The 27,522-nt window shown below is 39.2% G+C and overlaps 1 protein-coding gene across 7 annotated transcripts in view; it reads left to right on the forward strand.

Annotated features, from left to right (window-relative positions):
* Positions 1-27,522, forward strand: part of LOC126191152 (eukaryotic translation initiation factor 4E-binding protein Mextli) — a 126,573-nt gene that overhangs the window by 76,872 nt on the left and 22,179 nt on the right. For 6 of the 7 annotated variants that reach the window (XM_049931917.1, XM_049931918.1, XM_049931919.1 and 3 more), the window contains 2 exons: positions 7,976-8,328; positions 18,698-18,778. In XM_049931917.1, coding sequence (XP_049787874.1) covers positions 7,976-8,328; positions 18,698-18,778 — 434 coding nt within the window. The remainder of the gene's footprint in view (positions 1-7,975; positions 8,329-18,697; positions 18,779-27,522) is intronic. The other variant, XM_049931921.1, reaches the window with a different exon arrangement.

Consider the following 27,522-nt stretch of genomic DNA (forward strand, 5'->3'; position numbering starts at 1 on the left):
ATCATGGAATGGAAACGCACAGCAACAGAATGTACCAGCGTGACTTCAAACACTTTGTTACACGAAATGTTCAAAAAGTCCTCGGTTAGTGAGGATACATGCATCCACCCTCCATCGCATGGAATCCCTGATGCGCTGATGCAGCCCTGGAGAATAACGTATTGTATCACAGCCGTCCACAATATGAGCACGAAGAGTCTCTACATTTGGTACCGGGGTTGCGTAGACAAGAGCTTTCAAATGCCCCCATAAATGAAAGTCAAGAGGGATGAGGCCAGGAGAGTGTGGAGGCCATGGAATTGGTTCGCCTCTACCAACCCATTGGTCACCAAATCTGTTGTTGAGAAGCGTACGAACACCCTGACTGAAATGTACAGGAGCTCCATCGTGCATGAACCACATGTTGTGTCGTACTTGTAAAGGCACATGTTGTAGCAGCACAGGTGGAGTATCCCGTATGAAATCGTGATAATGTGCTCCATTGAGTGTAGGTGGAAGAACATGGGGCCCAATCAAGACATCACCAACAATGCCTGCCCAAATGTTCACAGAAAATCTGTGTTGATGACGTAATTGCTCAATTGCGTGTGGATTCTCGTCAGCCCACACATGTTGATTGTGAAAATTTAAAATTTGGTCACGTTGGAATGAAGCCTCATCCGTAAAGAGAACATTTGCACTGAAATGAGGATTGACACATTGTTGGATGAACCATTCGCAGAAGTGTACCCGTGGAGGCCAATCAGCTGCTGATAGTGCCTGCACATGCTGTGCATGGTACGGAAACAACTGGTTCTCCCGTAGCACTCTCCATACAGTGATGTGGTCAACGTTACCTTGTACAGCAGCAACTTCTCTGACGCTGACATTAGGGTTATCGTCAACTGCACGAAGAATTGCCTCATCAATTGCAGGTGTCGTCGTCGTTCTAGGTCTTCCCCAGTCGCGAGTCATAGACTGGAATGTTCCTTGCTCCCTAAGATGCCGATAAATTGCTTCGAATGTCTTCCTGTCGGGACACCTTCGTTCTGGAAATCTGTCTCGATACAAATGTACCACGCCACGGCTATTGCCCCGTGCTAATCCATACATCAAATGGGCATCTGCCAACACCGCATTTGTAAACATTGCACTGACTGCAAAACCACGTTCGTGATGAACACTAACCTGTTGATGCTGCGTACTGATGTGCTTGATGCTAGTACTGAAGAGCAATGAGTCACATATCAACACAAGTCAACATTACCTTCCTTCAATTGGGCCAACTGACGGTGAATCGAGGAAGTACAGTACATACTGACGAAACTAAAATGAGCTTAACATGGAAATTAAGCGTTTCCGGACACATGTCCACATAACGTCTGTTCTTTATTTGTGTGTGAGGAATGTTTCCTGAAAGTTTGGCCGTACCTTTTTGTAACACCCTGTATACCTATTTTTTAATATATGATGTCTGTTCAAAAAATTCCGGAACTTTGTCCACAAAATTTTTCTACGCTTACTTTTTACCTATTGTTCGTGGTACCCTTCAAAACACACTCCTCAAAATTTATACATCACTCCCAACACCATTTCCATTTCCGGAAGCAGCCTTGCTACACATGTTGTTGGATCGCATGAAGTGCCATCTGTGAAAAGTATGCAGGGGTCAGGTCTAGACAGTACGAAGGTTAAGGCAGCACAGTGATTTTGTGTTTCGTGCAATAGTAGTGCACCAACAGGGATGAAAGTGTGAGTGCATTACGTGATGCAAGAGCAATGAATTGTCTCGCCACATTTCAGACGGTTTGCTTCTCGCATTTTCTTGCAGGTGTCACAACATGTGCCAATAGTACCGTCGGTTAACAGTTTGTCCCTAGGGAACAAATTCATGACGGGCTAATCCTTCAAAGCTAAAGAAAACTGTCAGCAGGGCGTTGACATTTTACATGACCTGATGAGATTTTTTGGCCTCGGAGAACCTTTCCTGACCCATTGTGAAGATTGTACATTGGTCTCAACATCATAACTGTAGACCCACATCTCTTAAGGAATCACTTGTGTGATCAAAAAGCTCTCCACAGATTGCAAGACGTAGGTATTTCTGGTATTTACTCACGAGCCGTGGGACGAACTTGCCTGCATGACAATGCATTTCAAGGTGCTGTCTCAGGGTTTCGTGACATGATCTAACTGAAATGTTACAATCTTCTGCAGTCTCTTGGTCACTTAGTCTTAGATTGGCACGCACAATTTTTTTGTCCTGAAGAGGGTCACTTTTAACTTCTGTCCAGTCATTTTAAAACCATGTTAATCAGTCGTAATACAGAGTACTGCTTAAGCACTCATCACCGTAGGCTTCCTGCATCATTTGGTGTGTCTTTGTGAAGGTTTTCTTGAGTTTCACACACAATTTAGTACAGACGCTTTGGTCCTCTAACCCTGCCATCTCAAAATTCACAAACTGTGTGACACAACGTTTTACTCGGTACAGCACCGAACAAGACCTAACAGACATACAACAATGAAACTTCCAGCAGTTACACATTATATACAAATGTGTGCAGAGATGCCAACCGCATTTCACTCCAACACACCATTGGTGCAAAATTACAAATGTTCCGGAATTTTTTGAACAGGCCTCATATGTAAATAAATATTTAATATATGAAATGGAAATATTACAAAAAAAAATGCCAAAGTCCTTGGCTGATTTACTTCAAATTTTTACGTGTTACTATTTAACATTTGGACAAATATAGGCTATATACTTGAAACAGTCAGTAAATAACACAACATACCTTTGGTTGAAAAAAAGTGGAAATCGTTGTGGTATACCGTGAAGTATTCCAGATTCAGCACCTATAGTTTCATGTAGTTCAGATTGGTGGCAGCGCTACACACAGCCTTCAAAATGGTGTCTGTAAAGGAGATGCATTCCCCAGCAAAGAGCTGTCATTGAGTTTCTTTTGGTGGAAAACCAGAACATCACAGATATTCATAGACACTTGCAGAATGTCTACCGAGATCTTCCAGTGAACAAAAGCACGTCGAGTTGCCGGGTGAGGCATCTATCGTCATTAAAAGGTTGCGCAAACCTGTCCAGTCTCCCGTGTGTCGTCTGGCTGCACACAGCTGTGACTCCTGCAGTGTTGAAAAGTGTGGACACTCGGATGTTATCGACAGATCACACACACACACACACCTAGCGGCACAATGGGATGTCTCTGTTGGTAGTGCTGCCACAATTTTCCACCAGTTGGGGTATCAAAGGTGTTTGCCCTCTGGGTTCCTCGCTGTCTAACAGAAGACCATAAAGGCTGCCAAAGGACCATCTGTGCGGAAGTGTTTGTGTGTTATGAGGCTGATTGTGGCAATTATCAGCTTATAATTAGAATACTATTACCGAGTCTGAGTTTGCAAAAATAGTAAACAAGACTCAAGGGCAAATAGCAGCAGCAGCATCATCATCATCATCATCATTATTATTACTGATATTATCTGGGACAATAATTTCACCTAACCAGTGAGAGGTGGGAAAAGTGGCACTGTATTTCTAATCTTGGCAGTCAAAAATATATAATTGTTTCTTCAAAACATGTTTGGATTTCCCAAATTTGTCATTTTGGAGGGATGTGAAGACATAGCTATTTTTCCCAAATACGCAGCAGATTTCACATCTGTATTGACAAGAGCATGTGATTATATTAAATTGTTATTGATTTTTCCATCTTAAGCTTATGGCCATGTAGGCAAACAACATATGTGACATCATTCCTTAGTCTCTAGATTAGGGACATGCTGTCTGCCCGCTGCTGTCTCATTGGCCATGAGGAACCAGCAGTTGGCACACCCCTTTTCGTTCCTGTCGTACCTCGTGGGGAGCATTGACAACATTAATTACAAAACGACGGTCAGCATTGGTCATTGACGTAGAAGTCTTTTTCTGTTGCAAATCGATTTGTCACTGCTTGACCATCATTAGTGCTGTAGATAAAACAAGAATAAAATAATCAGATTGCGCTGTAACGTACTACATCTGCTCAACTATACAGGGAAGAAAATGCAGAAGAGGTTGTTTTCATTGAGCTATATTAGTATTAAAACCTTGTGAACTCGTAAATACAAGCAATAAAATTGCCGTATCCGCTCATCAGTGAAGAGTACTTGTCAGACTAAAGGTACAAATGCAAGATTATATGAAACTTGTAGGTATGACACTGCACTTGTGTAGACTTTCACTGTCTCCTGTGGATACTACTGTTGAGTTTTTTGTCTAATTTTAAAGTTGACACGATTCCTATTACAAATGGATTCAGGTAAACTGCAGTTTAAACGTGATAGATGTTCATAAAAAGCAAAGGTACGCAGCATACCTTGTCGTAGTTGTCAGCATAATGAAATTTGCTGCCCAGCACTTCTCCTCTCTACTCTTTTGTCCATATGCTCAGTCAAGTTGGTGTCACAGTTCTCCCTTCAACCCTTACGAATTCTTCAAATTAAATCTGGATGTGACCTCAGTTGCCCAAGCTGCTTCTGTAAATTTAATATGCCCCCTAATTTAATTCATTACACTATGGAAACAGTTGACCTCAGCAGCAGTAGTTTAATCTGCGATCGTTAGCCAACCCTGTGTTTTTTTTAGTAACACATTTGGGAAAATCCTCATCGTATTAGTCAAAAAATTTGAAAAAGACAGCTATGGCAATTAAATCAGACATATACATTATGTAAATACTTGGGAGTAAAAGAGACCACTTGCCAACTAGCAGAAGCTTTGAATCGTTGACAGGTGTGCACACACAAAGTGCAAAATCGGGCAAGCCTATTGTTGCCGTATAAAATAAAAAAGTGTTACAAGGATATGTTCAATTCAAATAAAATTTAAGGAATCTAAAATATCAGTTGTCATGAAATACCAGTTCCAGGAATACATATAAAATTTATTTTTATAAAATTAATGAACTCTGGAAAAATTTAACACATTTCAGTGTTTTCCATAGAGAAATATAATCAGTTTTTGTAGTGGTTTTAAACATTCTTGTATGGCTCAGTCCAGTACTGAATCCTATCGAGGTCCTTATCGAGATTTGATTCACGGCAGCTACTTCAGTTTAGTTTCCCATGTTTGTTTCTCAACTTGATCCTCAGTGTACATATGTACTGGGGCTGAGTAAATTTTCTAATCATTTGAAAAATAAACAAATTGGAAACTGTCCACATAGTAATTGAATTTGAATTAAATGACTGTGAGCTTCACTGTGGACATGAATAGTCTTAGAACCAAACAAAGTTCATTAATTTTCCAAATCTTAATCATTTTTGCTTCTGAACTGTGTTGTTAAATTCTGTCAAGTTTCTGTCAATTTAATTATTTAATCAGGTTAATTGCCCACATACATTTTCATTGCCAATTATCACCTGAAATCATAAGATCAAAATAATTAAGGTCAAGTTCATATTACCAGGGAGTTCAGCACAATAATATTTTTTAAAGAATTATCTTGAACTATTCAATCTCACCATTATCTCTCTGAAAATATAGAACTATTCCAACCTAAGTGCAATGACCTTTACATTACCAAATAATATATTGTCTCCCATTAGAGAGGCATTCATTTACTTCAAAATTCTCTTTTTGCATAAATATTTCTCAGCATTTACTGATTTCTGTTATGCTGTTTGGTTCCTTACTACTTTGTTCATTGTAATCATAGTTTTCTAGCAGAAGTAGTGCCTTCACAAAATTGACTACTATATGGATAGGGCCCCGAACATGTGCCTTAACATTATCTACATCAAGCAGTCTACAATAAGCTTTAATCACAGTAACAAACAAAAATAGCGATTACTGACAGACCACGAGTTTTCTTTGTGCAACAGATAATATACAAGTTAATCAGGGCATTTTTTCACTCTATACAACAAATTTTCTTTATTGTAGCCTGAAGGGCTACACTGAGAAGCAGTTTCGTCATGCCACACATTGCTACAGACAATTGATTTTATTTCACTTTACTTGAACATGAATGCAAGCACTATTTTAATATACTTAACAAAATTGGCAGAAACAGCAGAAAGTAACAGCAGAATTACAGTTGCATTTCAAAATCAAAACTTGTGGAATACCTCAGTTGTCACACACAGTTTTTGGAAAAAGTAAAATGTTTGTTGAAAAGTGGAGAATACGTTTTTCAAATAAGATGTGTCAATTGAAAAGAGAGGGGGAAAAAATTAAGGTCTAAATTTTGAAGTCTACATGGTTTATAGATATCGTGAATATAGAATATTTCTTTAAGTACAATTTTTCTACCTGTGATATTTACACTACTGACATCAACAATTGTTAGGCTATACTGTAAATAATAAAGCTTAAAAATATGACTTGAATAGGAATTTAATTATTTTATGTAAATATGGTGTAAGTGCTACTATTGAAGGGAGATAAAAAAGAGGAAAAATTGGCATCAGAAATAATGTAAGAACAAGTAGGATAATCGCACTTGACTCTGCTGCAGAGTCACTGGTCAAAGTAAACTGTCCGTGTTGAAGACTCCTCTTCATCCTTTGTTCTCAATCACCATTTCATGTAACATAATGGTTTGATTGTGAAATTAAAGTTTAGCATCCGTTCATACCCTAAACCACATCACTTGCTGCTGTGTTCTCATTGACTACTAAATACCAAATGTTATCACATCATATCTCACAGTAAGCACTGTCAGTGTTCCTCTACAGAACATGAAGTGACAGCACTTATTTTATTACTAAGTCGTAGTCAGTGTGGTCTTGATTAGAGAATAGTTATTCAGAAGGGTCATCTGAAAGTAAATCTTTCCATATGACTGACAACAAACACTAACATAGTCCTCATGTTGACTTCTCATGCTGTCAAGTTGAACATAAGATAATCCAGTTTGTTGTTGGCTAATTTAAGATGTGAAGTGGTAGGTATATCTTCTAAGGCCTTTGGGTGTGGAGATTGTTATACAAAAAGTAAAATGTGGTTTTATTGAGGCGTAAACTTGGTGTTGTGCTGAAATTGAAATCGCATAAGGATTGTATTGTGCGTCCTTTTTTGTATGTATTGAAGTTAAAACTGTGATCTTCGGGAAATTACCATGAAGATATCCCTATCCTTTGTGTGCTCCTTTAATCCCAAATAAGTACTGTCAGTTCTATTGGAAATTGTATTTGTGTCCACTTTTTAGGTATGCTGTTGTATGTGTTGTTAGGAATTAGTGCACACATTAAAAATGTGACTGTAGGGGTGTGGCAGTGTGTAAATCTGCACCAGTAGCATTTTTTGCACTTCTTATTCTGTTCATTCACAGAAGGTGTGCAGTAGCTGCTACTTCTTGTACTCTGACATTAGTATGAATGCAACTTTTACTGGTTTGGTGAATGTGAGATGTAGAAAGATGTATTATAAAATTCCACTGTCGTAAGTAAGAGAGATATAGGTGAAAAGAAAAAGTATGGTGTGTAGTACCAGTGCCGGAAGTAGGAAAAGCAGCTTTTAGATTTTTAAGAGGATAGAGACAAATCACTGCGAAGATGCTGTAGACTTGTGTATGAAACCCATTACAGATGATTTTCTTGGGAAACTGATAACTTCATACAAACCAAGGGGGTGCTGAGGTAAGACCCCTCATGAGGACAGCGGTTCCAATTTTCGCAAGGGCATCACTATTTAGGTTTTCAATAGTTTCCCTAAATTTTTTAAGTCATATGTGGGATTATTGTTTTTGTTCTTTCCCAATCTCAGGTTGTGCCATGACCAGTTCTCAGTGGAACAGCAAATCCTAATTTTCCTTCATTATTTGAAAATTTCTCAAATTTTGCATCTTATCTTTTTCTTTTGTGCTCATCCACATTTACGCATAAAGTAGTATAAAAATAGTCATTCTTAGACGGCGCAATAATGCAAATTCAACTCTGCATTTCTTTTAATCATATACATTTTTTATGTCTTAAATTGTTTTTCGGTTTTCAGTTCTGAAACAGAAGCAAGTGGTCCACATGGGGACATAGTTGATGCAACTCCAGTAGGAAGCAGTAGAGTGGATGGGATTGATAGTGGTGCAACAAGTGAGAGTGAGGAAACATACAAAGCTCCTGCTTCCAGTGCAGCTATGAAACTGGACTCCTCAAATAATGCATTTGTATCAGTGAAAGGAGACACATCTGCTCAAATGAATGTGCTCAGGCACCGGATAATGGAAACTTGTGCTAAAGAAACAGAGCTGCCCAACCGACTAGCAGACGTAGGACTTAAAAGTGGTACAACATTTTCATCCACTACAAACAAGCCATTTTCAAGAGACAGTACCTCTGATGACATTATCAGTAAGTACCTTCCACTTCATTAGTGTTCACGGGCACATTAATATACAAGTAATCATTTCAAAGGAAACTATATACTTACTGAGGGAATGTTTTAATATTGGCATTTCTTAGACTTAATCAGTTAGCAGTTGTCAGGGGAAGGGAAAAAGGAAAACTCCACTGACAGAGATCCATTTTTTGGTTATATATATTAAAAAAAGAAACACACACACACACACACACACACACACACACACACACACACACACACACACACTCTCACTCTCTCTAGTATTGTAGACATGACATTGTCTTGCTAATGAATGAGTTACCGGGCTTCTGGATGATATCGTACTGACACTGGAGCTCAACTGTGTTGAAAGGCTGTATAGAGTCAAATTGGGTGGAAGGGGAGGAGAGGAGGCATGTAGGATAGGAACGGTTAAGGGGAAGGATGACTGAAGCTGGTAGGTAGAGGCAGCAAGTGCAAGCAGATAGGAAAGTGGTATCAGTGAGGTGTTAGCAGCAGATAAGGGTAGTTGATGTGATTTGGGAGAGAGAAAGGTAGAACAGAGGAAGAGGAAGACTGCAGACAGGATGATGGGACTGTAGAATGAAGTGGTGTTCATTTAGATAGGTGCAGATATGGGACTGGGGAGGTGCTATTGTATTTTGGGGCTGGGAGGATTACTGGTCTGAAACGTGTTGTAAGGACTGTTTTCTGCTGGTCTCGACAGAGGTTTGAGTCCTCCCTTGGGCATGGGTGTGTGTGTTTGTCCTTAGAATAATTTAGGTTAATTAGAGTGTAAGCTTAGGGACTGATGACCTTAGCAATTAAGTCCCATAAGATTTCACACACATTTGAACATTTTTGACTGTTCTCTTCTGTGTCATTCAGAGTAGCTGCTGTTGAGCTTGGCTGTGAAGCAGCCATTGAAATCAATACATGTTGTGCCCAAAAGTGTGTTTAGGCACTGGATGGTGGCAGTTTGGCGGCAGCTATTTAGTTGACTGGACAGTTAGTTGGTGGTCACACTCGCACAAAAGGCTGTGTACAACTTAGTGCAGAACTGATATGTGATGTGACTACTTTCACAGGTAGCCCTATGTAAAGTTGAATAGGTTATGCCTGAAACAGGACTGAAGTAAGATGTACTGGAGAAGTGCATTGTTGTGATGAACTACAGTGATTATCTGACAGTCAAACTCCTCCACTTAACAGTCCTTGCCACAATGATGCCATCCTGTAAGTCCAGCCCTATTTTTCACCTTCTCTTTATTAGTTAGCTTTGAAGGAGGACATTGCCCAAAAACATGACAGTATTTTCAGCCTAGTGTATGTACACATCTAGCATTCAGTTCTCAACCACATGGTGACTTTAGGAATCGGTATTTCATAATTCCATGTTGTGATTTTTTACAGATGACTAATTTCTGTGGGGGTGTTCTATCTGATAAAAATTTTAGCAATATCCAATTACATAATTACCTTGGTACAAAAATTGCATTGCCCCACATCAAGAATTAGTTGCCAGTGTTGTACATTACACAGAAAGTAAAAGAATTGTATTCTTTGACTAATCTGTAAAGCCAGTGGATTCTATGCTCATACCTAGCATACTGGTGATAGTTCACATGTCTTGCTGGTGCCGGGAAGCAGTGTTTTATTTAAATTGCTCCAGCTTGGGAATCGTTCTGCAAAATTTTTCGTGAATTTGTGAATATAAGCCTACATTGTTAAAACATACGTGATCAGTTAAAATGAACTTCGTGTGGTGTACTTTGAAGTAATCTTCAAATCACTTGTACACCATTCTGTTCCCCTGAGTATTTAGAAGTTCTGTTAAGAGAGGCAACCTGAAATTTTTGTATGTATCCTCATTCACCTTTTCAATGGTAAATATCTTAGAAGAATGCTAAAGGGCTTTTGGTCCACAGTTAGTAATTTAAATGCTATACTTTCCCTGTGACGTCACCCGTCAATGTTGCTTATGTATAGGGGCAATGAGAAGAATTTCAGCAGTATGCTTTGTCAGCATTTGCATATTAAGGATAGGCAGGAGGTGCCATGTTGTTGTTCTTACCCTGAGGTGATGGCAATTGTGTAACATCTGCAGTGCATATGCTTTACTTGCCTGCATACAGCAGAGTGCTCACATACGCACTCTCTCAAAGCTACCTCGTGACACAATCTATACAATTGTATTCTATGTCATAAAGGACATGGACTATTCCACCATGGGGGTTCAGACAGGAATGATAGATATAGAAAAAAAAATCCACTGATACATAGCTTAATATACTATGGAAGGTTACATTGTTGCAATAAATATGCAACCATTACATTTCCATAAACATCAACAATTGGTGTGTTGCGTTTTCTTACATCTACAACACACAGGTCACAATTTCAGTGCATTATATTAACCAAACAAGTAGGTCACAGTATTTTATTGCTAAAAATGTTTAAAATTGCTTCTTGTTGTGCTTACGTGTACCAGTTATTTCCATTGTCTTGAAAATAATCCTTCTGTGGTAATGCTCACTTTATCGTAAATTTTGGTGAGTTTATAATCTTTCGCTGACGGTGCTGATTTACATTACTTTATAGTGAGAACTTTACGTAGCTTGGATCAAATTATGTACTGAATAGTCAATTTATTGTCATAATGTAATGCACATTCTTGATAATCATCGAATGGGTTTGAGACAAGGTTTACTGTACCTTAGACTACCCACTTTCAACCACATTTCAGTGTCATCTCATCCTGCCAAATATCCTAGTCTCCTATTTACAATAATCTACATATGTCTTTCTTTTATGGTGATGTTAGAAAGTACTTGATGTAGGTAGTTGAGTGACATTGAAATGTAGTTCAAAGTACGGTAATCTTTGTTTCTTAGCTCTGTGACGAAGGGTGTGACATTTACTGCTCAAAACTATGTTACCAGAATTCTCCAAAAAGTTTGCAACTTTTGCTGGATCAACTATTAAATAATGCCAAGAACTAAATCAAAGATAAGATCTACAATGTACTGAGTTGCCACGTCACATTTCCCCAACACTTTAGCACAACAAACCATACTAAAAATGATGTGTTTTGGGGAGATCTTTAATGTGGTGTATCACTTCAGCTGCTTACTTTTGCAATACACAAGTGTAATTTTGAAAAGTGTGAAATACGACATGTTAACTTCATAAACACTTAAATGTTAAAACTGCTCAGTTTGCTTCTGTCAACCAATTGCAAAACAGGATCCGTACGTCATGACAACATTGTTGTTTCAGTATCCAAACTTATAAATGCCACGAGCTCTTCCCTATTGGAGTGAAATTTGTAGTAGAACTTTTTTTTAAACACTTTTGTAAACAAATGCCTGTTAAATGTAGTTATTCCATCAGTTTTCAAAGTCTACGAATGCCTTCTCTGTTCCTAGAAGCACAATGTCAGGACCACCACGTTTAGACACAATGTAATCTGTTATAGTGGAAACTGTCTATAGCTTGGATCATTTATATACTGAACATCATGCTTGTTGCTCAGTGGTTTAAAGATTTGCACGGAATTCTTTTTGAGCTCGCTAGTAATTATTCACAGTTCAACTAAAACAAGTACAGCACCTGCAAGAGTCAGATGATCAGGGCACAATGTATGCCATGATCTGAAGCCTGTATCTTTGTTAGATTTTCTGTTTTTGATATAGATATTGTAAGCATTATGTACTTACACACCTGTTAATCTTGCAGGTCTCTCTAAGATATACAGGGTGACACAGAAAAACGGGAACATTTCCACATTCCAATAAAACTAGAAGTGATGAAGAAAAAAAATTGCATTCATAGTAATTGAAACCTTACAGCTTTACCTTTTACGAAACATTGATGGCATTTATCATTTTTTTAAAATTACGTTCTACAGATGGTGTCCTCCTGTACGAATACATTCGTGAAATCTGCTATTGAGATTCCTCGTTGATCGCTGCAACATCTCGGCTCTGAAACTGTGAATTGCATCCTGAATTATCTGCCTTAACTCATCCAGGGTTCTTGGTCAAGTTGTGTAGACTATGCTCTTCAGGTAGCCCCACAAGAAAAAATCATAAACGAATAAATCTGGCGATCTGGGGGGCCAGGAAATGTTACTAATTGTGACATCATATCGTTGCCAAACAATTCTCGTACATGTGCCATTGATTGCCGTGCAGTGTGTGATGTCGGTCTGTCCTGTTGAAACCAGGCTTCTTGAACGTTTGGAAAGTTGTTCAATCCAGGTGTTACAAAAGTTCGTAACATCTCCAAGTAATGATTGCAATTGACAGTTATTGTGTTTCCCTCTTCATTTGTGAAAAAATACGGTCTGATAATCCCATGTAGTGAAACACCACATCATACTGACCCTTTACTAGCGTGTAAAGGGCACTCATGAATGTCATTAGGATTTGTGTTTGCCCAGTAATGGTAGTTCTGTTTATCCATATAACCTGTGACAGGAAAATGTGCCTAATCTGATATCCACAACTTGTTTAGAAATTCATCGCCATTGTTTATTTTTGTTGTCATTTGTTGACAATCCTAATTCTAACTGGTAACCTTTTTCCTTCAATTGTTGCACCATCTGTAGTTTGTACGGATAAAATTTTAAGTCAAGATGAAGAATTCTGCGAACACTTTCCAGGAACATTCCAACCCCTGCTGCTTGCTTATGAATTGAACGCCGTGGGTTCCGTAAGACAGACTTGCATACATCATTAATGTTATCTGGAGAACGCACACTTCTTGATCATCCTGTTGGTTTCTTCTTGAGGGCAGATCCAGTCTCTTCAGAGTTATTAAGCCAGCATTTTATTGTGTGTTTCAGCGGAACGGAATAATGATGTTCTAAATTATAAAAACGTTGGAGCTCCCTCTTCGCCACTACCAAACTATCGCTGTTTTTATAAAACATTTTTATGGATAATTCACGCTGTTGTCTGTTCCCCTGATCCATGATTACTGAAATGGCGGACTGTTTACTTGCTAACTGGATTTTCCATTGTTAGATATTCATTGTATTGTTTATATCGCAACCTTTAGTTTCCAGTGTTTGATGTTTATTTAGACTATCCTGAATTACTTTTTGTACAAAAAAAAAAAAAAAAAAAAATTGCAAATCATAAACCAGATTCGTTTTATTACTGGTGGACAGGTCCAAAGTATTGTCTGCACAAAGCTACATTGCAGATACTGCATGCTGATCTACTGTGTTCAAGTTTTTTCTCTGCAAACTGCACACTTCCTTGATGTGTTCCTGCTGTAGGCATGCTTGGTCACATTCCTGAAGCTGCATCCACCCGTGGAATCATGTAGCTCTTTCCTTAAAATTTGAGCTACTGATTACTATTTTTGGCATGGGTTTTGGTCCTCTTTTTAGACCATATTTTTAAATTTTAAATGTAACAGAGGTATACACAATAAGAAAACTAGTCACCTTATAAAGTACACCATGTGATCAAAAGTATCTGGACACCTGGCTGAAAATGTCTTAAAAGTTCGTGGCGCCCTCCATCAGTAATGCTGGAATTCAGTATGGTGCTGGCCCACCCTTAGCCTTGATGACAGCTTCCACTGTCACAAGCATGTGTTCAGTAAGGTGCTGGAAGATTTCTTGGGGAATGGCAGCCCATTGTTCAAGGAGTGCTGCATTGAGAAGAGGTATCGATGTTGGTCAGTGAGGTCTGGCACAAAGTCGGCTTTCCAAAACATCCCAGAGGTGTTCTGTAGGATTCAGATCAGGACTCTGCACAGGCCAGTCCATTACAGGGATGTTATTGTTGTGTAACAGCTCCACCACAGGCGATGCATTATGAACATGTGCTCGATTGTGTTGAAAGATGCAATCACCATCCCCGAATTGCTCATGTACAGTGGGAGGCAAGAAGGTGTTTGAAACATAAATTGCTTGTGTTGTAATAGTGCCATGCAAAACAACAAGGGGTGCAAGCCCCCTCCTTGAAAAACAAGATCGCACCGTAATAACACCGCCTCCGAATTTTACTGTTTTGCACTACACACGCTGGCAGATGATGTTCACTGGGCATTTACCATACCCACACCCTGCCCTCAGATTGCCACATTGAGTATAGTGATTCGTCACTCCACACGACATTTTTCCACTGTTGAATCATTCAATATTTACTCTCCTTACACCAAGCGAGGCGTCATTTGGCATTTACCAGCATGATGTGTGACTTATCAGCAGCTGCTTGACCATGAAATCCAAGTTTTCTCACCTCCTGCCTAACTGTCATAGAACTTGCAGTGGATCCTGATGCAGTTTGGAATTCCTGTGTGATGGTCTGGATAGGTGTCTGCCTATTAGAGATTACGACCCTCTTCAACTGTTGGCAGTCTGTCAGTTAAGAGAAGAGGTTGGCCTGTACGCTTTTGTGCTGTATGTGTCCCTTCACATTTCCACTTCACTGTCACATCGTAAACAGTGGCCCAAGGGGGTTTAGGAGTGTGAACATATGTTACAAGTGACACTCAATCACCTGACCACGTTTGAAGTCCATGAGTTCTGCAGAGCGCCCCATTCTGCTCTCTCACAATGTCTAATGACTACTGAGGTCGCTGATATGGAGTACCTGGCAGTAGGTAGCAGCACAATGCACCTAATATGAAAAACACATGTTTTTGGGAGTGTCCGGATACTTTTGATCATGTAGTGTATGTATGCATTTACTTTCACTGCCTGAGGGAAGTAATTGAAAATTTCATCCTTCCATATCTAGACTTCCAGAATATATTATGTGATGGTTGGTACCGGTTAATTTTATCTGCACGTACCATTTAGCAATTGTAGTCTGTGATTGATGTAGTACAAGAAACACTTTCTTTTTCTTTTCCTTGTTGTGTCAGCTTACATTATTTCCCCTTGATTGTGCATAGCACTACAAACTATACCACATTTCTTTCCTTTTCCTCTCTACTTGGAATCAGAAATGTGACCTGCCATAGCAAAATCTGACTCCTCAAGTTTCAAATTTTTGTCTACTGTTAGCATTTCTTTTGTAAAAAAGTTTCTTGTGGGTAAAAATCAAACAGTGAAAAATCCAGGATGGAGTGTAACAGTATTATGAAAAGGAAAGTTGCTACTCATCATATAGTGGAGGTGCCAAGTCACAGATAGGCACAACAAAAGGACTTAAAATTAAAGCTTTCGGCAGTTACGGCCTTCGTCCACAATAGATGACAAGACTATTGTTGACAAAGGCCTTTACGGCCGAAAGATTTAATTGTAAGAGTCTTTTTGTTGTGCCTATCTGCGACTCCACATCTCCTCTATATGGTGAGTAGCAACTTTCCTTTTCATAACATCATTTCTTGTGGGTAAAATAGTTCTACATCCGTAAAGCCCTTTCTCTAGCAGTTTACACAAAAGTCTAAATATAAGTCTAGAGAAAAACGGATCAAAAAACAAACAGTATCCTCCATTGTGAAAAGGCACCGAAAGTGAAAAAAACCCTAGTGATATACCATCTTAAGTTTTTCCTTTATAGATTTGAAAGCACAACATATAATGTGTAATCGCACAGTCTATTACAAATATTTTTAAACCTCACTTTACTGGTTTCAATGGCATGTACTGCTTCAAAGAACTTCTTCCCTTGAAAACCTCCATATTTTCATCATTGGATTGAAGGATACTGTGAAAATTACCAGTTTCAAAGCTAGGTGGGGTTGGCTATCAAGATGTTTCAACTGAACTGTATTAGGATTCCAGAGGAAAACTACCATCGCTTAATGGCCTTCAGGTGATTAGATTATGAGGAAAAAAATAGTGCATTTTCATCGTTCTGTGATAAAACTGCGACGCAAACAGTCCTATATAATATCGCAAATTGGTAACGCGGATCAAATGCCAGTCTCTTTTGAGATGCCGTTCGATAACACCGAGAACAAAAAAAGGGAATCCAGCATCATGATACGAACTGGCGGCTGTGAGAAGCAAAGGTGTATAGTGATGTTGTGTGTAACTGGCGATGGACAAAAGCTACCAATTTGTGATATTTAAAAGGGAAACTATTTCAAAAATATCATTGAAAGGCATATTAGTGAGAGCAAATCCGAAAGGGTGGATGGACAATGACCTTGTGATTGACTGGGTGACACATGTTTGGCAACATCGTCCTGGTGCGTTACTGGGTGTACATAACATGTTGGTCCTGGACAGCTTCCGCTGACATACAACTGAGGAAGTGCTAGACAAATTACAAAAAGTGAAAACTGACTTGGTCATTGTCCTGGATGCCTAACATCCATCCTACCACCACTAGATGTGTGTATAAACCAGCCATTCAAAGTTGCACTTAAACAGCGCTACCCCCCCCCCCCCCCCCCCCTCCCCTGTTGTAGGTAGGCCACACTCCCGGCTGCCAGAGATGATGATTCCTGGCAGGCCGGTCGGCCAACTGCACCCTGCTGAACTGGCTGCATGTGAAGATTATGATGGATTTCTTCAAACCAATTGATATTATATACAATTTTGAACACGTTTTACATTAGAACAATTTGTTTTGTAAAGAAAACCAATAAAAGCAAAAAAAATTTTTTTTTTCCTCCTTCAAAATTAGGGCACACACATTATTCAAGGGTGTGGATTATTTGAGTATATACAGTATATTCTAATGCTACTTCACGGTTTGACTGAGCTTAATCGAATTGTTGCCACACGGGCAGCCATGTGGTCGTGCGTCAGCATTCGTGGCACCCACCTGGATGACACTTTTCGCATTTTCAGGTCGTTATGCAGGATTGTGTGCACAGAACCCACAGAAATGCCAACTCTGGAGGCGATCTGTTCAACAGTCATTCGGCGATCCCCCAAAACAATTCTCTCCACTTTCTCGATCATGTCATCAGACTGGCTTGTGCGAGCCCGAGGTTGTTTTGGTTTGTTGTCACACAATGTTCTGCCTTCATTAAACTGTCGCACCCACGAACGCACTTTCGACACATCCATAACTCCATCACCACATGTCTCCTTCAACTGTCGATGAATTTCAATTGGTTTCACACCACGCAAATTCAGAAAACGAATGATTGCACGCTGTTCCAGTAAGGAAAACGTCGCCATTTTAAGTATTTAAAACAGTTCTCATTCTCGCCGTTGGCGGTAAAATTCCATTTGCCGTACGATGCTGCCATCTCTGGGACGTATTGACAATGAACATGGCCTAATTTAAAACAATGCACATGTTTCTATCTCTTTCCAGTCTGGAGAAAAAAAATCGGAGGCCTTAGAACTTGAATGCACCTCGTATGTTATATCATCATAATAATAAATTGACTTGACTTTCTAAATGTAAAGACTTACCAGCAATCTGTACACTGAAAACTTCTTTGGCTTCCCTTGTTCTATGCATCTTGCTGCTTATAAAAAGTTGACCTTACTATGTTAATTTGTAGGAGGAGGAGGAGGAGGAGGAGGAGGAGGAGGAGGGGGGGGGTATACAGGAGTGGGTATACAATGTAAAAGGCATATTACTATATACATAACTAGGTCTAGATAGAGTTTTAGCATCTATTCCACAATGCCAGGTCTTGTAAGCGATGACATCTCGATCGGCAAATTATTCCAATCCAGGTAGAGAGGCATTCTCACATCTGACGATAGTGAGAGGAAACCATCCACTTCCAGTACCATAATAACTTAACTTTTGTAGAAGCACTTGTTAAGAAGTGAAATATCAAGTAAACTCTATGAAAATTGAGATTATGTGGGTGTTCTTGCACATAAGACACAAAAAAAAATTCAATTCAAAGAGATTTGCAGTAGATACATTGCAATTGGAGGCAGATTACTGTCAAGATATCTGCATTGCACTATAAAATCGCTGTAATAAATAGACTTAATCTTGTGAACAATAAGACATACCAGCAAAATTAAAACACAATCCGTGCACTGAAAACTGAGATTGCTTTATGGTTACTTTGTCGACTACAATGTGGAATGGGTGCTATCGTCTGTTGATAAAACGATGTAAGCTCATTGTGGTTGCTTTATTGGCCACAGATCATTCCCATGCAGTAGCTGAAAGCGATAGGGCATTTACAGGCATCAGATTACAGAGATTTTGAACCTTATGCACAGTGTGCTTAAAATATAGACTAAGGACCTATAAACAGTTACCAGCTAATTCATCCATAAAGGTGCTGCTACATAGCAACAAGTATGCAAGAAAACTTATCCGCAAATAGTCCTTTACAGGACCAACCAAGTGCAGGACACTCATCAATCCCCATTGGTAACGTGTTATATATCTTTTTAGTTTGCAGTGTATCATTAATATTCAGATTAATATTGTGTTTGTAAATACAGTCTCATGACCTCGTTGTTTCCTTTAACAGTTATAGATCTCACTGAGGATGGAGATGATACAGATATAGCATCACCTGCATCTCTAGTAACTAACAACCCGAGTGTTATTCGTAAGTTCACCTTTCTATTGAAATTTATGAGTTCACAATTTACCGTTAACATTTGAATTAATATCGTGTTTGCAAGTACATTATCTCATGATTTTTATTCTTTCCCTTAGCACTTATAGATCTCACTGAGGATGATTGACGATTATGATGATTGGATTAAATGAAGGGTTATTAAGGACTGGAATGAATATTTAAGATTAAATTTAAAATTATGTAAAGTACTTTCCATTATTGTTATTGTAGATAAGACTATGTTAAATGCATGATGTACTAAAATAAAATGCTGGAGAGATTGTTAACACTACTGCTAAGTTTTAATGAAAACAATGCAGACAGTATGTTCGTGCAGTTAGTGTGAAGCAATCACATTTTGCCATATGCATGAACTCTTGTGTTCATGAAAGTCAAATAGAACCCTGTATTAATCGGAACATATTATCATCTACAGTTGTCACCTTACTTGAGCTGACACAATGAGTATACAAACTGTTTTACATTTTCCTCACATATGGTGTCAAATACAACAAAACAAAAATAGGTTTGATTTTGGTGTGGAAATGGTTGTAATTAACATATTTTTTCTTGCAAAATGTTAAAATAAGAAAAAAAAGCTACCATCTGTTTGCAACACTTTCCAAGTCTACATATACATCTTAAGTACATACTGCAGTATATCGAAAACATAAATTCTGCCAAAGAGGCAGATTTCATATCTCCCTGTATGCTATGCCATGATCATTGTACGCTGGAAGGTAGTGTATCGATTTTACTTGAACTAAGGTGAGCTATGAGCACACTTGGAAAGAACTCTGAGAAAATTGTTGTGAGATTTAGCTCTTAAGGTATTAAGTGATGTTGATAAACCAATTGTTCAATGTATAATTTGGTCCAAAGCTACTTAGTTTCCACTATAAGGGGTACAGTGTGTCAAAATGCAGTGGTCTTGACATTGTGCTTCTAACAGCAGTTTACAGAGTTTAAAATTGTCAGAATAATTACATTTAACAAGCATTTATTTGCAGAAGAGATTTTCATGAAGTTACAGATCCTGTTCTGTGACTGGTTAACAGGTTAACAGAAGCAAACCGAGCAACAGTCATGTTTATCTAAATTTTTACAAAGATGTATATAAAAAACAAAGATGCTTTAACTTACCAAACGAGAAAGCGCTGGTATGTTGATAGAATAAAAAACACACATACAAATATTCAAGCTTTCGCAACCCATGGTTGCTTCATCAGGAAAGGGGGGAAGGAGAGGAAAGACGAAAGGATGTGGGTTTTAAGGGAGAGGGTAAGGAGTCATTCCAATCCCGGGGGCGGAAAGACTTACCTTAGGGTGAAAAAAGGACAGGTATACACTCGCGCATACACACATCCATCAGCACATATACAGACACAGGCAGACATATGTAAATGCAAAGAGGTTGGGCAGAGATGTCGAGGCAGAAGTACAGAGGCAAAGATGTTGTTGAATGACAGGTGAGGTATGAGGGGCGGCAACTTTAAATTAGCAGAGGTCGAGGCCTGGTGGGTAACATGAGGATAAGATACAAGAAATTAGGGCTCGTACGGAACCATATGAACAGCTGTTTTTCCCTTGTTGTATTTGCGAGTAGAACAGGAAAGAAAATGACTAATAGTGGTACAGGGTACCGTCTGCCACTTGCCTAAAGGTGGATTGCAGAATATCGATGTAGCTGTTGTTACATGTACTTCCAATTACATTTCATGATCACCATCCAAAAATTAAAAAAAAATTGTTTGCAATGCATGTGCAAAAATTAATGAAGATTTTGACAAGTGACTATGAGGTACATCCAGTAACTAGAGACAAATTGATATAGAGAAAACAGCTATATTTTTACAAAATTAGACTTTCACTACTTCACAACATAATCCCCTCCAATATCAATACACTTGTCCTGATAATGTAGTAGTTTATTTTAGATCTGACGCAAAGAAGCCTGTCTTGTTGTTTGTGCCACTTTCTCAAAATTCTGTGACGTCCTCACTGTTGCTGAACTTTTTTCCATGTAATGCCCCCTTGAGTGGACAACAAATGGACTGTAGGGAGGATGAGGCAGTATCCCCCAACCCATTTTTGCAGTGGTTTCTTGGGTCAGCTAGGTGGTGTTATGACGAGCATTGTCATGTAGCAATATCATTCCTGGCTTCACTTAGTTCATTAGCATGTCTGAGTAAATAAGCACTGTTTATTGTACATGATCTTCAAAATAATCACAAGTGACAACATTTTGGGCATGCCAAAAGACAGTCGACAAGAGTTTTCCCCACTGATGCTTGTGTTCCATATTTCTTTAACAGGTGAACTGCTGTGCTTCCATTTCACACTTTGTTTTTGGACTTTTGCTGAAAATGGCAAACACGAGATCATCACACATTAAAGTCTTGTTTAGAAAATGGTCATCTTCCTTTTCACAGCATTGTTCCAAGCCTATACATACTTAGTGCTGTTTCCTTGTGTTATTGCATTAATTCATTTGGGAAATACCTTGCACTTGTTTTGCTGTATTTGAGCATGTTGCTGATAACGTTGTGAACTGAACTGTGCCAGCACTTACTGCAATTGTTTTCATATGTTCAACTGCTACACATTGCTCTTAACAAATAATGTTATCAGTGTGAGTTTCAAGGGAAGGAGTTGGCACTTGAACTGGCTGGCAAGTATGCTGCTTGTCAGTTTCCGAGGTTAGACATTTAACTATTCTACCCACTTATAAAAAATTTGCTTTTCGCAAAACTGTCACCATACTGTAAAATAATCGGAGGAATGTTATAGCCTGTTTTTCATCTTCAAGAAGCAAAAAACTAATAACAGAATGTTCTTCGACTAATGTGGAAACTTCATGTGGACTTGACATCATTAAATGCAATAGAGAGTTTATAAACAATGTAGTTCTTATCCATCAGCTGCTCAGCTCATCCTATTGATGCCAACCTAAAATAAAAAAAAATACAGAGTCTTTCATTTCAACTTCTTTAAATGTTCATTGTTCCTGATGCAATCTCAACACACAAGGTAAATTTCTCTGAGAGCTACCATACAGGTATACATGAGTGTTCTCTAAATGAGTTGCCGTCTCACCTCACCAACACACATCAGCAGAGCTGCATTTTGTATGCTGGTCTGATCAAATGTGCTAGATGGACCATTAAGCTATCACCATTCAAAAATGTTGTTGTTGTCGTCGTCGTCTTCAGTCCAGAGACTAGTTTGATGCAACTCTCCTCACTATATTCTGTGCAAGCCTCACTGTCTCAAAGTAACTACTGCAGCCTACACCCTTCTGAATCTGCTTAGTGTATTCATATCTTGGTCTCCCTCTAGGAATTTTACCCTCCACGCTCTCCTCCAATACTAAATTGGTAATCCTTGTGTCCTACCAACCGATCACATCTTATAGACTTAAGTTGTGCCACAAATTCTGCTTCTCTCCAATACTATTCAGTACCTCCTCATTAGTTGTGTGATATACCCATCTAATCTTAACAAAGTTCTCTTCTTAAGAAACACTTTCCTTGCCATAGCCAGTCTACATTTTATATCCTCTCTACTTCGACAGTCATTAGTTATTTTGCTTCCCAAATAGCAAAATTCATTTACTACTTTAAATGTCTCATTCCCTCACCATCGTCTGATTTAATTTGACTATGTTCCATTATTTCTGTTTTGATTTTGTTGTTGTTCATCGCCGGCCGGTGTGGCCAAGCGGTTAAAGGCGCTTCAGTCTGGAAACACGCGACCGCTACGGTCGCAGGTTCGAATCCTGCCTCAGGCATGGATGTGTGTGATGTCCTTAGGTTAGTTAGGTTTAAGTAGTTCTAAGTTCTAGGGGACTGATGACCTCAGAAGTCCCATAGTGCTCAGAGCCATTTTTTTTGTTGTTCATCTTGGATCCTCTTTTCAAGACACTGTCCATTCCATTCAGCTACTCTTCCAGGTTCTTTGCTGTCTCTGATAGAATTACAATGTCACCGGCAAACCTAAAAGTTTTTATTTCTTCTCCATAGATTTTAATTCCTCCTCCAAATTTTTCTTTTGTTTCCTTTACTGCTTTCTCAAAACTCAGATCGAATAACATGGGGGATAGGCTACAACGCTTTCTCACTCCCTTCCCAACCGCTCCTTCCCTTTCATGCCCCTCGACTCTTATAACTGCCATCTGGTTACTGTACAGATTGTAAATAGCCTTTCGCTCCCTGTATTTTATCCCTGAAAGAGAGTATTCCAGTCAACGTTGTCAAAAGTTTTCTCTATGTCTACAAATGCTAGAAATATAGGTTTTCCGTTCCTTAACTTTTATTCTAAGATAAGTTGCAGGGTCAGTACCACCGCAAACATTTCTCCTGAATCCAAACTGATCCTCCCCGAGGTTGGCCTTCACGAGTTTTTCCATTTGTCTGTAAAGAACTTGTTAGTATTTTGCAACCGTGACTTATTTAAACTGATAGTTCGGTAATTTCACATCTGTCAGCACCTGCTTTCTTTGGGACTGGAATTATTACATTCTTCTTGAAGTCTGAGGGTATTTCGCCTCTCTCATCCATCTTGCTCACCAGATGGAAGAGTTTTGTCATGGCTTGCTCTCCTAAGGCCTTGTTTTGATTTAGGTCTTTCAGTACTCTGTAAAATTCTTATCATATCTCCCATTTCATGTTCATCTACATCCTCTTCCATTTCCTTGATAGTGCCCTCAAGTATACTGCCCTTGTATAGATCCTCTATATACTCCTTCCACCTTTGTGCTTTCCCTTCTTTGCTTAGGAGTGGTGTTTGATCTGAGCTCTTGATATTCATACAGGTGGTTCTCTTTTCTCCAAAGGTCTCTTCAGTTTCACTGTAGGCAGTATCTGTCTTACCCCCTTGTGATACATGCTTCTACATTTACATTTGTCCTCTAGCCATCCCTGCTTATCCATTTTACACTGCCTGTCAATATTATTTTTGGGACATTTGTATTCCTTTTCACCTGCTTCATTTAGTGTATTATTGTATTTTCACCTTTCATCAATTAAATTCAGTATCTCCTCTGTTACCCATGGATTTCTACTAGCCCTCATCTTTTTACCTACTTGATCCTCTGCTGCCTTCACTATTTCATCTCTCAAAGCTACCCGTTCTTCTTCTACTGTATTTCTTTTCCCCTTTCTTATCAATCGTTCCCTAATGCTCTCTCTGAAACTCTACAACCTCTGGTTCTTTCAGTTTATTCAGGTCCCATCTCCTTCAGTTTCCACCTTTTTGCAGTTTCTTCAGTTTTAATCTACATTTCTTTAACCAATAGTGTGGTCAGAGCCCACATCTGCCCCTGGAAATGTCTCACAATTTAAAACCTGGTTCCTAAATATCTGTATTACCATTATATAATCTTTCTGCAACCTTCCAGTGTCTCCAGGCCTCTTCCACGTATACAACCTTCTTTCATGATTCTTAAACCAAGTGTTAGCTGTAATTAAGTTATGCTCTGTGCAAAATTCTACCAGGCAGCTTCCTCTTCAGTTCCTTACCCCCATTCCATGTTCACCTACTACTTTTCCTTCTCTTCCTTTTACTACTATCGAATTCCTGTCCCCTATGACTATTAAATTTTCATCTCCATTAACTATCTGAATAATTTCTTTTATGGCATCATACAGTTATTCAGTCTGATCGTCATGTGTGGAGCTAGTTGGCATAAAAACTTGTACTACTGTGGTAGAAGTTGGCTTCGCGTCTATCTTGGCTACAATAATTTGTTCACTATCCTGTTCGTAGTAGCTTATCAGAGTTCGTTTTTTTTTTTTTTTTTTTTTATTTTTAAAGAATTTTTTATTCATTATTAAATGTACTCCTGCACTACACTAATGTCATTTTATATTTATAATCCTGCATTCACCTGACCAGAAGTCTTGTACTTGTACCTCTTGCCACTGAACTTCACTAATTCCCACTATGTCAAACTTTAACCTATCCATTTCCCTTTTTAAATTTTCTAACCTACCTGTCCAATTAAGAGATCTGACATTCCATGCTCCAGTCTGTAGAATGCGTTTTGTTTCTGCTGATATTGATGTCCTCCTGTGTAGTCCCTGCCCGGATATCCAAATGGGGGACTATTTTACCTCTGGAGTATTTTATCCAAGGGAACACTATCATCATTTAACCATATAGTAAAGCTGCATGTCCTCTGGAAAAATTGTGGCTGTAGTTTCCCCTTGCATTCAGTCGTTCGCAGTACCAGCACAAGAAGGCCATTTTGGTTGATGTTACAAGGCCAGATCAGCCAATCATCCAGACTGTCGCCCCTGAAACTACTGAAAAGGCTGCTGTCCCTCTTCAGGAACCACACATTTGTCTGGCCTCTCAACAGATACCCCTCCATTGTGGTTGCACCTACGGTACAGCTATCTGTAATGCTGAGGCACGCAAGCCTCCCCACCAACGGCAAGATCCATATTTCATGGGGGGCATGTATGCTGTTGAAACTGATAAACTCTGTGTAACACATAAAATAAAAGGAGTGAAATATTAATCAGCAAAGGAATTAACTACTAGTTATTATAGAGAATGTGTATTAAACAGTGTTGATAAGTTGACTTTTCAGTGTCTTTAAGAGGTTGTGGATGTTCGCTGGTGGAGCATAGCCTGCTGGGGTGAGTCAAAAGCTGTTTGAAGGTACCACTATTCCTTTATTACTCAAATAGTTTGTATGACAAGCTCAAGCCCACGTCTGGTGGTGCTGGAAGGTGGATCTCAACACACAGAACTGGTGGTGAAGTGTTGTAGTGTGTCACTAACAGATGCTATGCACAATCCAGCCCAGGTGTGGCATGACCTTGAGTAGTCAGCATACCTGGCTCAAGGTTGATGTAGCAAGCTATCATGGTCTGCTGAGTATGAGACAGCTGGCTGGTGGCAACTGACACTGGCAGGTGTGCCAGGAGCTCAGTGGTCGGGAGGGGCCTCAGTTCGACCCTTGGTCCTTCAAGCAATGGCTGGACTGCTGGCAGGCTGTCCTGTTAAGGTGACAGTGGAGTGGAGCTGTCTCATGACAGAAGTAACACTGTGATGGATACCAACTCAATGACATGCTGATTCAATCAGTGAGTGTCCTTGCTGGATGGGTGGTATTTATATCTGCCAAAGTGGTTTTGTTGTGGTGTTGCTGCTGCAAATGTCATGTATGCAGAAGTATTGTTGGTTTCTGTAACTAACCAAGCATAGACCAACAGGCAGATAGTGGTACTCTGGGAGTGCTGTGGTGTAATGCTGTGCCAGTGTACTGTTGAAGGTGGCCCTCTTTATGGCATCAAGCCCTTCTGCCTAGATGCCGCTACATTCCTTTCCCCTTCAAAGAATTCAGCCCTTCTAATTCTCTCTGTTGCTGCACCTAGAACTAGTTAATTCTTTACAATTCATTTGAGACAAATTTGGGTAGTATTGGGTTGGTGCACACATTTGTAGCGATTTTCCATCATATAATAAATGCAACAGAGACACGTAAGAGACTATTGTCATTAATAATATATTCTCCTTCAACATTTACAACAGTCTGCTAACACTGGTGTAACTTTTCAATTCCACAAATGTAGAAATCACGTGGTTTTGAGGTGAAGAACTTGTCTAAGCCACGCTCGAAGTGCATTTTCATCCAGGAAGGAAGTTCCTTAAAGGTTGTTTGCTAGAGTGGAAAAGATGAAAATCTGAGGGCACAAGATCAGGTGAATCAGGTGGGTGTGGAATGAGCTCCCAATCCAACTCCTATAGTGTTTGTTTGCAACTGCCCCAGTAGAGAGGAGAATAATCAGAAGGTGTGCTACTAGTAACAGAAAGCTCTGCCTGTGACTTGGGCACACTGTAGATGTCAAACCACATATCTGTTAACACAGACCCTTGGAGAATTCTTAAATTCATAATTCACATAATACAATTTACAACAAACTATACCATCAGTCACCTGCTATCTGCATTCGCCTAAACTTCATGTGGTACCCACATTCTTTACATCTCAGCCACGCATTCTCCTTACACTGCATGATGTAGTGCCCTCTTTACTGGCATACACAGCATACTACTAATTCTATGATGAAATAAGATCAGTTCCAGTCTGTGGGGGGTCCGCCAGTAGTTACTGTACCAAATAAGAGCTCGGGTAACAGTGGTGCTTATAGGTTCTGTTATGATTACAAGTGCAGATCTTTTATCAAACATCACCTCCAACTTGGCTAACATGGGCAGTCATTGTTTTGCGACTGTGAATTCGCAAAGTAGGTGTCTTCAGTTAGAGGTAGTGCTAGAGGACAGATCTAAGACCACATTTCCAGTCCTGGCAAATGCTATTGGGCTTGAAGAATCGCCGATGATGTAGTATTTTGTAAATAAAATATCTGATGACCAATATAATATGTGAAAGCTTAGCTTTTCTTGTAACCATCATCATCATCAGTTATCTGCTATATTAGCAGGTCCTTTGCCTCTCCATTTTCTGCGATCCATTGCTTCCTTCTTAAGGCTGCTGTATGTTGTACCGTCCATCATGTCATCCAGTACCTGGAATCTCTTCCTTCCTGGCTTCCTTTTCCTTTCTACATAACCTTCTAAAACTGTTTTTATCAGTCCGTCATTCTTTCTTAATATATGCCCAATCCAATTTCTTTTCTTCTCTTTATTACATCTAGTAACTGTCTTTTCTCTCCCACTCTTCTCAGTACCTCTTCATTTTTTACTCTGTCCATCCAACT

Source organism: Schistocerca cancellata, chromosome 6 (assembly GCF_023864275.1).
Source record: "Schistocerca cancellata isolate TAMUIC-IGC-003103 chromosome 6, iqSchCanc2.1, whole genome shotgun sequence".
Lineage (NCBI taxonomy): Eukaryota > Metazoa > Arthropoda > Insecta > Orthoptera > Acrididae > Schistocerca > Schistocerca cancellata.